The sequence below is a fragment of the Salvia miltiorrhiza genome, chromosome 5 (genome assembly GCF_028751815.1).
Source record: "Salvia miltiorrhiza cultivar Shanhuang (shh) chromosome 5, IMPLAD_Smil_shh, whole genome shotgun sequence".
Taxonomy (NCBI): Eukaryota; Viridiplantae; Streptophyta; class Magnoliopsida; order Lamiales; family Lamiaceae; genus Salvia; species Salvia miltiorrhiza.
The window spans coordinates 22,272,239-22,288,064 of NC_080391.1; the positions used below are offsets into that span (position 1 = coordinate 22,272,239).

Below are 15,826 nucleotides of genomic sequence, written 5' to 3' on the forward strand. Positions count from 1 at the left end.
AGTTGTTTTATGATACATTCATGGCATGAATAAAATGATACTAACTCCTACCATTATTTTCAAGCATGATCGGTAGCTTAATTATGCAACAGGTTAAGTTAAAAGTTAATACCTCTCTCGTTTTGAATATTTTGTTTAATCTTTCTTGATCATTCTTACCTAGTTACAAAAAATCCTCAATTTTTTTATGACAATTTAAGATCCAATTTTACAGATTCCTAAGTTCTTTTACATAATATTATATAAAAACACTCAAAAATTGGGCGGGGCCTGGAAAAATGCATATCATCCTATATTCATTGCTATATAATCAAGGGTTAATTACTCCAAAAACCATGAACTATACCCCCATTTTCAACTTTTCCATGAACTTTTTTTTTAATAAAAAATTCTCTGAATTTAATGTGTTGAACAATTTTTCCATGACTTTCAAGAATCCCCAAATTGAGTGCTGACATGGCATAGCCGGCGGCGAAAAGAAACGACGCCGTTTAGTTGGGGGTAAAACCTCTCTCTCTCGGTTGGGCGTCGAGCTCGCCGGAAGTCGAACATCAACAGTCGAGCCCAACCATGCCATGACTGGTGGCGGCGGATCTGCGAGTCCAACCATGGCCGGTGGCGGTGGATCCGCAAGCATGCCAGGGGAGGCGGCGAAGCTACGGGAGTGGTTGGTGGCGGCGGATGTGCGAGCCCAACCATGCCAGGGGAGGCGGCGGAGCTATGGGGGTGGTTGGTGGCGGCGAATCTGGTGATGGTGGTGGTGGAGGTGGAGGGCGATGGAGAGAGAGGGGGCGATGGCGAGAGAAGGGGAAGTGGCGTGAGTCGAGATGAATGTGAAAATAGGGTTTTGATCGCGTCTGCTGAAATTGGGAAGATAGCGGCGGCGGAGGCACAGTAGAGGAGGTACGGCGGAGGAGGTAGGGTTTTGACCGCGTCTGCTGAAATTGGGGGCAACCGTCGCTACGGGGGTGGTTGGTGGCGGCGGATTTGCGAGCCCAACCATGCCATGGCTGGTGGCGGCGGATCTGTGAGCCCAACCATGACTGGTGGCGGCAGATCTGCGAGCATGCTAGGGGAGGCGGCGAAGCTACGGGGGTGGTTGGTGGCGGTTGATCTGCGAGCCCAACCATGGCTGGTGTCGGCGGATCTGCGAGCATGCCAGGGGAGGCGGCAGAGCTACGGAGGTGGTTGGTGGCGGCGGATCTGGTTATGGTTGTAGGGGAGGGCGAGGGAAAAATATGATTTTTTTTTTCAAGTAGGCGCCATATCAGCTCAGTATTACCACGTAGGCGACAGCTTAGCCCGGAGCTTCACCAGAGGAAAAAATCATGGAAAAATTGTTCAACACATTAAATTCAGAAAATTTTTGATAAAAAAAAAGAGTTCATGGAAAAGTTGGAAATGAGAGTATAGTTCATGATTTTTGGCGTAATTAACCCTATAATCAAATATGTATTGAGTTAAATTCTTTTTGATAGTCCGTAGAGGTTGCTTTTGTGCCAGACTAAAATATTAATGGGCCTATTAAGATTACAACTCCATCACTTACTATACTAGATAAATATTCTTATTCTATTGATTCACCAACAAGTATATTAAAAACATAGAAAAACTACATCTTTGAATTTTTTTTGAAAAAATATTTCATTTTTTGCAAAAATAAACTAATTTTTATTATTAATAGTTCACAATTATATTTTAACTAGATAACTGAATCAAACTCAACATTAAAAATTAATTAAAAAATGAAAATGAATAAAACTAACAAATTAATAAATTAATATAACAAATCACCGTGAAATGTTAAACAATTAATTTGGATGCTATGATTATTAAAATAATTTATTATTTTATCTCTCATATTTATTATATATGTATATAATATATATATATATATACATATATATTTAAATAATAGTAAATAAATAAAAAATTAAAATTTGTGAGGGGGCTTGAGCTCCTACCCCCGACCTGCCACTGTGTGTACGTTGGGTTGATAGATTAACTATTACAAGGACATAAGTTAATTCATTTTCTTCGTATTTGTAGTCTTTAGTTGAATAAATGCAATTTGATATTATGGTCAAAACAAATTGGTCATTGACTCATTGGCCAATGGTATTACTATCAAGTCGTCATGATACATAATTAATGAGGTGGTCTTGGGTGGACTCTGCCGCACCGGGCTCCCATCCTATCTTCATTTAGTTATTTAATCTAATTAAATTTAATTAATAAATTCTAATTTGATATTAATAAATACCCGTTAAAGTTGATATCAAGAAGGTCTTTGATACGCTAAATTGAGAATTTTGTGGTTATTGTTCTTGGTAGTTTTGGGTTTCCTTCGATCTTTGGGCAATGGATTCGTACTATTTTCGGTTCGGCCCGAATTTGTTGAATGGATCCTTGCATGGTTACTTTCAATATGCTCGCGAGGGGTTCATCAAGGGGATCCCCTCTCCCCTATTCTCTTTGGTTTGGCAGAGGGCGTGCTTAGCCGTCTTCTGTTGGAGGCTGAGAATAATGGGTTTATTTCCCGCATGAAGATGTCTCGTTCTTTACATTTTCCCTCCCATTTACTTTATGCAGATGATGTACTTTAGGCAGATGATGTCTCATTTCCCTAAGTGGCAAGGTATGCAGTTTTCTATGGCGGGTCGTATTTGTCTGGTTTCTTCGGTTATTCATAGTGCGGCTGTGCATAGTATGTTAATTTACAAATGGCCTGCCAAGCTCTCACATGATTTGGATCGTGCTTGTCGTTCTTTCATCTGGACGGGTAGTACCACCTCCAAGCCGTCTACTGCTGTTGCTTGGAATAAGGTCCGCGCTCCCAAATTTTAAGGGGGTTTGAGAGTCAAATCATTTACTCATATTAATTAGAGTTTTATGCTTTGTTTGGGTTGGCTTATCATGAAGCAAGATTCTATGGGTTTCCGTATTTTCTGTGATCGTTATCTTAGTCATTGTTTTCGTCCGGCTTCGCCTTGGTTCTTCTTTTCCATATGGCTTAGGGTCCGAAGCTCTATCAGTGCCCTGGTTTCAGATTCTTTCTGCTCGATTGGGTCTGGCTCCAACATTTATTTTTGGTTGGACAATTGGCTAGGTTACCGCCTTATTGATAAGCTCAGAATTCCCACCTTGGTCCAGCTCTTCTCCTTCAGAGCGTTTCAGATTATTACTATGACAATGTCTGACATTTCACTCTGGAGTTTCTGATTATTTTTTCGGATGTTGCGTTTGACATCATTTCGGTCCCCATTGTTCACGGCCAAGACTCTCGATCTTGGACTCCCTCGCATTTTGGGGAGGTCACTGCGACGTTGGCTTTTGATCACATTCGCCCTTCTTTTCCTGCGGTTGACTGGGGAAAGTGGATTTGGGCGTCATTCATTCATGTCTGAGGGACTATTGTTGTTTGGCACATTATCCTTAGTCGTATCCCATGTTTCAATATTCTTCGCCGTCAAGGTATTGTCGGGCCTACGTGGTGCCCTCTCTATCACTTGGATGATTAGTGCATTGACCATTTGTTTTGGAGATGTCCCGTGGCTGCGGAGGTTTGGTGTACACTCTTTGGTTGGTTCCATTTGGAGGTCCCTCATTTGCATGACGTGGGGAGTTTGATAATTATGGCTATGAGGGTACTTGAGAGCCGACAGATCGCCAGTCTTTGGAAGGTCGGTGTTATTTATGCTCTTTGGTGTCTCTGGTCTCACCGAAATAGTGTTATATTTTAGGAGGCTTCGGTTTTGGCTAAGGCCGTTGCTATTCACTTGAAAACTTTTCTACTTGAGGCGTCTCATTTCAAGCTCGGTTGTATGGCTAATTCGGTTGGGGATCTGTTGATTCTTCATGGATTGGGTATTTCGGGCAGCCCTATCCTTTATTTATGTCTTCTGGTGCCCTCCTGCTTCAAATGAGATTAAAATCAATATTGATGGTTCTATTCATGGCACCCCAGCTTCCATTCATGCGGGTGGTATTGTTAGTAACTGTCATGGGGTTTTAGGTTGTTTTCACTTCTCTGCTAGCCATGGATGGGCTTTTGAGGATGAACTTCTGGCTTTGATCATTACTTTGGAGCGGGCGCTTCAACATGGCTAGGATAACCTCAAGTCTGATTCGATGTATGTGGTCAATCTTTATGGTACTCATTCCGACTTAGTTCCCTGGCGTTTTAAGAGTCGATGGCGGAAGATTCTTCAGGGCACTGCTCATCTCCGCAACCATATTTCCCACATTTTCCACGAAGGGAATCGGGTGGTGGACTTTCTTGCCTCTTCGTCAATGATGAAGGTTATTGGGATCATATCATCCCGGATATTGCTCAGTTGGTTAGTGACGATGCTTGCTCTCTTCCGTATATCAGGACTATTTCTTAGAAAGAATGAACTTCCTTTATTTGGTATTTTTAATGAACTTTCATTTTATTTGATATAATCTCAAAAATATTGTCTCAAGGTTTGTAGAAACAAGCAAGTTTCATGTCTTTGCTTTTTATTGTTTCATTTAGTTCAATTTTTTCCCCATTAGGTTTGGTTGAATTTTGCTATCTTGAAGAATAAAATTTTCATTTTTTTTTCTTTCATTTATTTCTAGGTGCATTTGATTAATATGTATGCTAATAATTTGAGCAGTTGACATTTTAAAGATTCAAGTGTGTTATTTCGTAAATTTAATCCCGAGTTATAAAGTATTTTGCTAATATAATGACTACCAATAATAATATAATCTCTCAATTGAAACTTTAAGAACTAGGGATCTTATGCGTATTTCTTATCCCTTAATTGGCAGTTTATATTCGTACAGTGAGACCCTTTAGGGTTTAGGGTTTAGGGGGGAGGGGGGAATTTTGAATTTCTTATGAGATGTTGAGGGGCTAATAACCTAAAATCAAAAGATGAGGGGATAAATATGTTAGGGGGTTATATGATAGGGGGCTTTTTGTTGATTCTTCATTTCTTTAATTATCAAGTACATTTTTATAATTTTTTATTATATTTAAAAAATAAAATAAAAATTTATTTTAAATATTTTATTTTATTGATTTATAATCATATTAAAATTAAATATTACCATGTATAATTGATTCTTCACTCAATAATAAATGACACAACTAAAAAAAATAAACTAAACTACAAATTGATTTGTGAAACTTAAAAATACCACTAAAAAATTGCAAATTATATTTATTTAAATGTGAGTGTCAAAAATTTTCAGCATGTGCTCAATTAAGTCATCTCGAATAGCACTATGAACTTCTCTATTGTGAAGTTCATCTTTATTAATCGTATAAACAAACAAGCTCGCAATACATTCAGAGGAGTAGGGAAAATTAATATTCACCAACTTCAGTTTGTGCTCTTGTAAGTATATCCATAAAAAATTTTGTAGGATCATAATAATTTTGGTAAGTATTTCGTTCATCCTCTACTATCATATTGTGTATGATGATACAAGTCATCATAATTTTTTCTACTAACACCTTGTCCCAAACAAGACATGGGAATCGAAGATATGCAAATCAAGCTTGTAGAACTCCAAATGCTCGCTCAACATTTTTTTGGACAAATTCTTGTTGTTGAGAGAACAACTTGTATTTTCAGATATGTGGGGAAGTAATTGACTTGGCGAATATAGGCCATGAAGGGTATATGTCATCAATAAGATAATATGCTCTATCACAATGGCGACCATTCACTACGTAATTAACCTTTGGTGCTCGATCTTCTAAGACATCATTAAAAATAGAAGATTAATTGATAGAGTACATTAATATCATTGCATGAACCTGGTATCCTAAAGAAAACATGTCATATCCATAAGTCGTATGATACAACAACTTCCAAAATGATCGTTGATTTTTCACTTCTCCCTGTATAGTTCGGCCTATGCATTAGGACAATTTCTCCACTCCTAATGCATATAGTCAATACTGCCAATCATGCACGGAAAACCACGTTGTTCTCCAACATAGAGTAGTCTTGCCAAATCTTGTTTATTAGGTCTCTTATGGTACGTGCCACCAAAGTAGAAAATAACACCTTCTACAAAATAGGCTAAAGCTTTTCTTGTCGCATATGAACTCATTCGTAGATATTCATCGACGACATCAGATGATGTCCCATACGCCAACACCCTCATAACTTCGGTACACTGCATTGATGAAAGACCTAGTCTGCTGGTGGCATTACGACTCTGTTGAAAAAACTCATCATTAGTAATAACAACCTCGACTATTCGAAGAAAAACGATTTTTGCACGCGAAATCGCTGTCGAAAGACCCCTCGAATAAAAAACTCAATGTGTGACACTCTTCTTAGTTAGTTTTATATCATTTCTTATTGAAATTTTTGTGTTGGGATTCACTTTGTACTAATATATTGTTATTTCACCACAGATTTATGTAATAATTAAACAATGTGGTCAATATACGAGACTTTTTATATTGTTAGTAGGGCCGTAAATGAACTAAGCTATGCATGAATATGAACGTATTTGGTAACTAAAGCTTGAGCATCGAATCAATATGAAACGAATCAATGTTAAACTTTTATTTGTATTTATTACAAAATTCTAATTTGTAATATGATGATGCTCAACCTTTAGGTATAAAACAAACCTACGTGATAAACTAATAATGATGATGGTGCTGCGTTTATAATGCTTCGTTGATGGTGTGAAAAACAAGACTTGATTTAGTTTTAATATTGTTTCTAATTATTTAGTGGGTTTTTGGTTTATTTTAATAGCATCCGTAATGGGGGGGGCTCGCCGAGCCCTCATCCCCCTTCCACATCTGGAAGCGCTCTCAGCGTGGTTCTGCGCCCGGGCTCTGACAATAATTTGATTGGGCGCGTGTACTGCACGGCCCAATCACAAATACTATACATTAAAAAAAAAACAAATATGAGAACTACTATAATGTAAAGATTGGCATAATTTTTTTCTTTTAAATTAAAGAGTTGTTGAATGACTCTTTTGATTTTATTTTTTTATTCCTTTTTTCCTTCTATAAATACTATTATCTCCCAACTCAATTTCACACAACATTCTTTTTCCACTTCATCTTCTTCCTTCTATTTTATTTTATCTTCCTTTCATTTAAATTATGCTAGAAAAATGGAGGATAATTGGAAAAATTAGTAGAACAACCACACCCACAAAATCCATCTCGGATCAATCCAAATTCGTCTGACGGAGCTCTTTCGTCGTTCTCTCAAGAATCAACGTCGCAATAGATTAATTTAGACTTTCATTTTTAATGCTCTTTTACTTTGAATTAATTTAGGATTGTAATTTAATGTTATTGTAATTTTAATTTTCAATCAATGTAATGTTAAATTTTAATTTAAATGAAATTTATGTTATTAATTGAAAAAAAAAACATTAAAAATAAAGATGAAAAAAAATTAAGAGCCCGAGTAAATAGAGCACCATTGTGAAGAATGAGCTCTCAAATGATGAACACCACTTTTAAGAGTCCATACCAATTCTTCACCACAAATGCTCTTAGACCCTTGCATAGGCTTTGGTTAGGATTAGGGTTTTAGCAAGACTATTTATGTTTCGTAGAACCTTGGTTTGGATGAGTTTTTAAATTTGAATTCTATGTAAAAAAAAAATAGGGTAAATATCATATTGGGAAAAGGTGCAGATTGGCCTCCGAAGTAGTAGCCCCTATAGCGTATAACCCCTCTTACTCACTGTGTGTGCAACTAAACCCCTGAACTCTGAGAAAATGGTGCAAATTCCCTCCTCTGACCTAACGCCGTTAAGTGTCCGTTAATGTTTAGGTTTAATTGCACCCTCTACTTCAGGGTGGATCTGCACCTTAATTTGTTTTTTTTTTTTAATTTCAGCAACCCACATCCGGCATCAACTTAACCGCCCCCTGTACTCATCGGCTCCAACTTACACTTTGTCAGCTCGCACACGCTCAATCTCTTGATCGTCGAGTGCTTATCGCCGACATACAGCAGCATCACCAACTCCAGATGTGGACCTGGATCGAATCCTACTTGGTCCAAATCCATATCCGTATTTTTTTACTTAGGGCAGGATCCGGTCCAAATCCATTAGGTCCAAAAAAACGAGATTCATATCCAGATCCATTAGATTCACAGGGTCTCGAGTCCTAACCCGGATCCATTCTTTTTTCTCTTTTAAAATAAATTTACAAATATTAAATTAACCAAAAATAAAATCATAATTATTATCTAGAGTTTTAATAATTATTCAAAAATAAATAAATAAAATTTAAATATATATTATATAGATAAATATATACACAATTAATATCATAAGATAAGCCTAAAAGGTTAAGGTGTTGGAGGAGATACTGTTGTGTGGGGCGGTGAAGAAGCTGGTGGCGTTGTTGCATGTAAGCGGTGGGCAGTCGACAACCAAGAGATTGGGCGCGTGCGAGCTGACAAGGTGCAAGTCAGAATCGATGAGTACGGGGGCGGTTAAGTTGATGCCGGAGGTGGGTTGCTGAAATTAAAAAAAAAAAAAAAATTAAGGTGCAGATCCACCCCTGAAGTAGATGGTGCAATTAAACACAAACGTTAACGGACACTTAACGGCGTTAGGTCAGAGGGAGGAATTTGCACCATCTTCTCGGAGTTCAGGGGTTTAGTTGCACACACAGTGAGTAAGAGGGGTTATACGCTATAGGGGCTACTACTTCGGGGGTCAATCTGCACCTTTTCCCTATCATATTAAACCTTAAACTGTACTCGCTTTATCAAAAATATCCTGAATGTTCTGAAATGTTCTCAAAACCCTCAAAGTATTAGGGTTTTATCAAATGTATCCCGCATCTATTTTTCGATCACCAGAAACATGACGTGGCTCGCCGGATGCCACAATGTAATTTATATTCTAATTTTTTTTAATCCATGTCATTTTATACTACTCCCTCCGTCCCACTAAAATTGGCACACTTGCCTTTTTTGTTTGTCCCACTAGAATTGGCACTTTCCTAAAATAGCATGCGGTTCTTACTTTCTCTACTCATATAAAAGGGTAAAGGTGCAGATTAGTCCCTATAGTAGACCCCCTAGAGCGTTTACCCCCCCACACTCGACTTTGGTGCAAATACCTCCCCTATAGTACATGAAAAATATGCAAATAAATCCACGCACTAACGGTGGGCTGACGACGTTGAATTTTTTTTTTTTTTTTTTTTAATACTCGGGCCTAAATGCGCGCGTTTAGATATGAAGGCAGAATGTGAAGAGTTTTCTTCACATTCGAAACTGTTCTTCACATTCGAAAACTTCAAGCGGCAGGAAAGAAGGAGAAGGTGATTTCCACCCCATTTGTTGACAACAATCGATCATACGAAGACGCTAAACACGAAATAGGTAAGTTACGGCTAAATTCCAATGGTTGAATGCCTTTTTTCAGAGCATGCAAGGGCGGTGGAATAGTATGATTTTTGATTTCTTTTTTTGTTTTTTCTTCGATTTTTTTTTAAGATGAAGCATGAATGTAGCTCCCTAAGTTGTTTTCTTGTTGTTTGTGTTATTTGTGCAGCATGTCGGATACTTTGGTTACATTTATTTTCAATTGGTGGGGTTTATGGGAACGAAGGGAAGATAATGGTGAATTGTTTTATAATGGTTTTAATCATGAAGAAGTAAAAGACACAGTGAAAACATGACTTTAGAACGAATAATAGCTAAATTTGAGGAATATTATGGTTCGAAACCTAAATTAGTCTATGCATTCGATTCTGACTACACCATAGAGAAGGGCCTAGTTCCCCTTAGAGATCCTATCCAGTGTAAAAAAGTAATTGACTATCTAGAATTAGTTAGCGAAGGAGAGATTCAGTTCTTTGCAGATCATGAGCGTGACCCTATGCCTACTTTTGTACCTTTAGAGATGTTTGTAGAAGATAATGATCATCAAATATTAGAGGAGAAACATGGGGTTGAGATTCATATGGAGGATGAGGGAGTTGTGGGATCTGAAGATGGGGTAAATAAATGTGAGAGGGCAGAGGGTATGGGGCAGAGGGTGGAAAAAAATGATTTCAATGAGGGCAGAGATGGTGATGGGGTAGATGAAAGTTTGAAGGCAAAGGGCATGGGGCAGAGGGTGCAACAAAATGATTTGAATGAGGGCAGAGGTGGTGATGGTATAGATGAAAGCTTGAGGTCAGCTGGTATTGATGACATTGACTTGAATGTTAGTTGGGTGACAGACATAGGGAATGTGAGAGAGGAAGTTCAAAATGAGGGTGGTGAGCAACCTCAAAATGATGGTGCAGAGACAGACCTAGGGAGGGCAGAGGGTGGTGAGGCAGATGAGAGTGATGACAACTCTAGCATATATAGTGAAGAGACAGAGGAGAGTGAGGATGATGAGAAAATTATAGAGCAACTTGTGGGATCTGTTTCAAGGGGTGAAGAGGGTGGCTTTGAGTTGGGAATGACCTTTGCAGGGGCAAAGGAGGCTAGGGAAGCCATTAATGCTTATTCTGTCAGGTTTGGTTACAAATTGAAGTTTTTGAAAAATGAAAAAACTAGAATTAGAGTCATCTGTGTCAATGAGAAAGAATGTCCATTTGTGATGCATGTTTCTAAGGATGGGGATGTTGGTGGTCTAGCTTTGAAAACCCTTGTTCCTGACCACACTTGTGTTAAGCAAAGGGAAGTCCCTGGTGCTAGCCAATCTTATTTGGCTAAGTACTTTAAGGATACAGTGTATAGAAACCCTTCCTTTACTTCTAAGGACATGCAATGCCATGTGAAAGACCATTTGAAATTACATGTAAGCTTGCACAAGTGTAAGAGAGCAAAAAAGGAGATCATCTGTAAGTTAGATGGCAGTTACAAGGAGGAATTCAATAGGTTGTCTGCCTATTGTGAGATAATTAAAACTTCGATGCCTGGAAGTAAGATGGAATTTCAGCTTTCTAGTGAGCAGCTGCAGAGTGGAAGCAAGGTATTTAAGAGAATCTTTGTGATGTTAGAACCATGTAGGCAGAATTGGCTAGGTGGATGTAGGCCCCTAATATCTTTAGATGGTTGTCACTTAAAGGGGAAAACATTTGGATGCCTCTTGACTGCTGTGGGGAAGGATGGGAATGATGGCATAGTTCCCATTGCTTGGGCAGTGGTTAATAAAGAAAACAAGAACAACTGGAGATGGTTTATGACGTGGTTGAAGAAGGAGCTGAATCTGGAAGAGGGTGGTCAAGTCACAGTGATGTCAGATATGCAAAAGGTAAGCAACTTCGTATTGCTAACTACATTCAAGCTATTAATATCTGCCTAACTTCGTATTGCTAACTACATTCAAGCTGTTAACCCTATAAACTGACTTTCATAACTAACACACTAACTTTATTTGCCTTGAATTGTGTATGCAGTTACCCAACACATCAGAGGCTTCTACTTCTGCAAATACTAGAAGTAAAACAAGAAGTTCAGTGGTTGGAATGGGGCTTTATGTCAATCTTGACAGTGGAAAACAAGTACTAAATGTAAGAGCCTTCTACTTCTCTACTTCTCAGATGCTTGCCTTGAACTAACTACATATTACATGCTTGCACAGCCCGGAGGGCATTCATCAATGGTGATAGATGAAGGGACACCTATGGAGGCAGACCCAAACACTAGGTTCCCTATACCTAATGAAGCAAAGCTGAGGTCAGAGAAGAGAAAGAGAGGACAAGGAACATCAAGTGAAGGGTCAGTGAAAGGGAAATCACAGCAAATGAAAAAATTCAAAGCACCAAGAGGAAAGTCAGAAACTGTGGATAAAGAACCCATCCTCAGAAGAAGTCCTAGAGGAAAAAATGTAATTTCAACTATTGGATCTACAACCACTAGTTGAGATGACATCTAGCAATGGGTTTTGAGTGTTTTTGATAAACAAGTTTTAAGTTTGGCAAGTATTTTTGATACAATGGTTCTGTTTAGAAGTCAGGTTGGCTGTTGATACATTGGCTCAGTTTTTTTGTTATGATAAAGATACATTGTCTCTGTTTTTTTGCAGAAGATTAAGATAGATTGTGTTATGAAATTTTACTGCCAATTGTCTGCCATTTGTTTTAACATTAATTCTTGCTTATGCAATTCAGATTACATTGCTCAATGGCCATATAATTTTATGCAGTTATGTTGAAACTAGATACAATTTCAGAATACAATTGAACACAAGATCAATTTCATTCATTCATTTGAAACAAAACCAAGTTACATCAACTAAAGCATAACTAGATTGAAGCTTAACTACATTCCAGCTATAAGAAGCTTCATCATCACAAACCAAGATATAATCAACACAATTACAAGAAATCGGTTTTTCCTTCTATCAACTCTTGACTCTTCTTTACAAGCTTGAATTTCAGTCCATAGATCACCAATTTCTGCTTCAAAATCAGTGGGTGGAGTCGAATTTTCATTCATCTTCACAAGCTTCATGTTTTCCTTCTTTAAATGGTTAATTACTTCCATCGCTCTCTCAGACATTGGTTCATCATACCAATCAAAAAAACCGCAATTTTTGGTCTACAAAATGTATGAATGAGTGTAAGTTCAGTGACCGAATATACCACAACATTTTGAGTGATGAAAACGAGTGATTTACCTTCCAATTTCTGCATCCATAGAACCTTCTCCCCGGATTCTCTTCCGTCCACGAAGTCATCCTTGTAGCTTTCAACCTCTTGCTTCCAAATCCGCAGTTACAATACTTGACATCATACTCGTTCTCCATCTGTCGGCTACCGCGCGGCGAAGATGACCATAAACCTGAGTTCGAACTCATGCTTCTCTTCGAATAGTGATAACGTGAAAAAACCCTAGCCTAATTCCACAAGATTCCGTTCTTTTCTCTCAATTTCTGGAAGAAGTATTCGAAAATTAGGGTTCTTGCTATTTGAACCCTAAATTGTAATTAGATTACCGTTGCATTTCGTTGGTGTGGGCCCGTCTCGAATTAAAAAAAAAAAAAACAAATTTTTAACGTCGTCAGCCCACCGTTAGTGCGTGGATTTATTTGCATATTTTTCATGTACTATAGGGGAGGTATTTGCACCAAAGTCGAGTGTGGGGGGGTAAACGCTCTAGGGGGGTCTACTATAGGGACTAATCTGCACCTTTTCCCCATATAAAATAAGTGGACCCTACCTACTTTACACTCTTAACCCTTTATTCTTAATCTCCGTGCCCAACTCAAAAGTGTCAATTCTAGTGGGACGGAGGAAGTTAATTTTTTTAATCCATGTCATTTTATAAATGAAAATACATCCTGAAAATTAAAATTTATTTTACACTTTTTAATCCATCTCGGCACACACATCACACAACCACAACTCTCGCCAACCCCCTCTCTGCCTAATGCCGCCAGCCACCGCCCGGCATCGCCTCACCGGCGGGTAGCAACCACGGCGTCGCCGCGCCTTCTCTTCCCCTTCTTTCCCCTCAACTCTATCTCTCTCTTCTTCTAGCTTGAATGGGATTTCCCTCTCATGGGGGATCTGGTTTTGTGGGTATGTTAAGAAATTCCCAAAATCTGGTCGACTTTTAATCGATCTCCTACCTGAGGTTTTCTGAATTTAATCCCAAAATTCCTCTCTAAAAATCGACATTCAATTTCTCATTGGGGAGGGGCTCTCATCGAAAAAAAAATAGTTTATCCTAACAATCTACAAAAATCTAAGCAATTCCTCTTGGGTGTTTTTCGAAAATTCCTCAAATCTAGTTTCATTTCACTCTCATTCTCAAAGTAAAAACAAAAAAAAACAAAAAGCACATAACACTCAAGGGTGGAAGGAAGAGAGAGTTGAGGGGGGAGAAGGGGAAGAGGAGGCGAGGCGCGGCGACGCCGTGGTTGCTACCCGCCGGTGAGGCAACACCGGGCGGTGGCTGACGGCGTTAGACAAAGAGGGGGCTGGCGAGAGTTCTGGTGTATGTGATTGTGTGATGCGTGTGCACTCATATGGAAAAAATATACTCCCTCTGTCCGCCAAGATTATGACAATTTGCTTGGGCACGAGATTTAATAAAATTGGTGATGATTTTGATGTAGTGGAGAAAGAGTCCCACCACTTTATGAGATGAGTGATTGAGATTGAATTTTGAGTGATTTTTTTTGTAAATAAAGAGTGTTAGTAAGGATAAAATATTAAAGAGAATGATGGGACCATTGCCATAAAAGGAAAGTGACATAATCTTAGTAATTGTGACATAATCTTGGCGGACGGATGGAGTAATACAAAATGACATGAATTAAAAAAAACATAATATAAATTATATCGTGGCATTCGGCGAGCCACGTCACATTATTGGTTATCGAAAATAGATGCGAGATATATTTGATAAAACAATTATACTTTAAGGGTTTTGAGAATATTTCGAAACTTCTAGGGTATTTTTGATAAAAAAAAGTATAGTTTAAGATTTAATATGATATTTACCCTAAAAAATGGGATTATTCTCAATTGTTTATTTTTCACGCTTGCACGTCAGAAATTCTTTTGCATTTATTTGGTCTTCTTATGGTTAAAAAATATAATTTTCTCTTCTTTTTTTACCCCCACTTTCCTTGGCACTGAGGAGTGAAAGATATTGGATTATTTATGTTTTTATTTTATTAAAATTTTAGTTGTTTATATTATTTCCTCCATCCCTCAAACATCTTTTTCTCCTTTTATTTTAATCCGTCCCCAAAATATCTTAGGTTAATAGCCGAAAATACACGAACTTTCACCGGATTTGCATATTGCACATGACCTTCAAAAATAGCCCCAGAATACACCACCTTTTAATTTAGTTGCAAATTGGTGGTGACGTGGCTGTCGGATTTTATTGACGTGGACTATTTTCCAATGTAAGAATACGATGTCGTTTTGTTGTTACATTACAACACCCAAAACGACGTTGTTTTGTCAATTATTTTAAATAACAAAAAAAAAGAAAAAAAAAGTTGGGGCTGCCTGTCTCCTCCGTTTTGCCAAGTCTCCTCCGCCGCTCACCTGTTGCTTCACCCCGCTGCCGCCGCCGCCACCACCTCCGCCGCTCACCTGCTGTTTACAACGTCATCGCTCAAGAGTGGAAAAAACACCCTCAAAGATTCTGCATTCACGGCCTCATCACCATTACCCACCAACCAAAAACTAATCAAATCAACGAGCGCCCTGTTCAAACCCTCCAACCCATCAAAATTTTGATCGACTATAACAGACATTTATGTAACCTAAAACGGAGTCCACTAAACTTTTGATTTCTCCACATATTTTCCTCTCTTTCTTGGACCCCAACTCAAAGCTCTTCAAATCAAGGAAGGGGGGGCTTTGGGCTGGGCTTGGCGGCGGCTGCCTTCCGGATGTGCGGTCGTCGGAAATCGATGGGCAGGAGGCCACAATTTAGGGATCTAGGGTATTGGTGGCGAAGGTGGTGGTGGTGCCCTCGTTTTCTCATTCCCAACCACCGCCGCCACTGGTGCCGATGAGAAATGGATGGTGGAGGTGGCGGTTGAGTGGAGGTGAAAAGGGGGAGGCATTCAGATCTAGAAGGGGTTGATGTCGGAGAGGTGTTCCTCGCCGGAGAAGCAGGGGGCGGCTCCAGATCTGGAAGGGTGGAGGTGGCAGAGCTGTCACCGGAAATCAAGGGAAATAGGTGGTGGATTCAGGGATCTAGGGTGTGTGCGGCTGCGACGACAGTGCACAACGGTAGTGTTTGATTTGTGCGTGTGTTATAGAGGGAGGATGAGAGGCGAGAGAAGGGAGAAGCGACAAGGTGGTTCTTGGAAAGCCGGCAACGCCGGTGAGGAAGAAGGATGTGGCGCCTCCCAGCGGGCC

General features: G+C 39.0%; 2 protein-coding genes across 2 annotated transcripts; one reads left to right on the forward strand and one right to left on the reverse strand.

Moving 5' to 3' along the window:
- The first annotated feature begins 11,327 nt into the window (after positions 1-11,327).
- Positions 11,328-11,975, forward strand: LOC130986743 (uncharacterized). The gene is made up of 2 exons (XM_057910250.1): positions 11,328-11,503; positions 11,575-11,975. The coding sequence occupies exons 1-2, from the start codon at positions 11,384-11,386 to the stop codon at positions 11,854-11,856; spliced, it is 402 nt and encodes a 133-aa protein (XP_057766233.1). The 5' UTR covers positions 11,328-11,383; the 3' UTR covers positions 11,857-11,975.
- Positions 11,976-12,198: 223 nt separating this feature from the next.
- Positions 12,199-12,966, reverse strand: LOC130986744 (uncharacterized). Its single transcript, XM_057910251.1, has 2 exons — positions 12,613-12,966; positions 12,199-12,533 (listed from the first exon to the last, which is right to left on the reverse strand). The coding sequence occupies exons 1-2, from the start codon at positions 12,790-12,792 to the stop codon at positions 12,255-12,257; spliced, it is 459 nt and encodes a 152-aa protein (XP_057766234.1). The 5' UTR covers positions 12,793-12,966; the 3' UTR covers positions 12,199-12,254.
- Between the last annotated feature and the right edge of the window lie 2,860 nt (positions 12,967-15,826).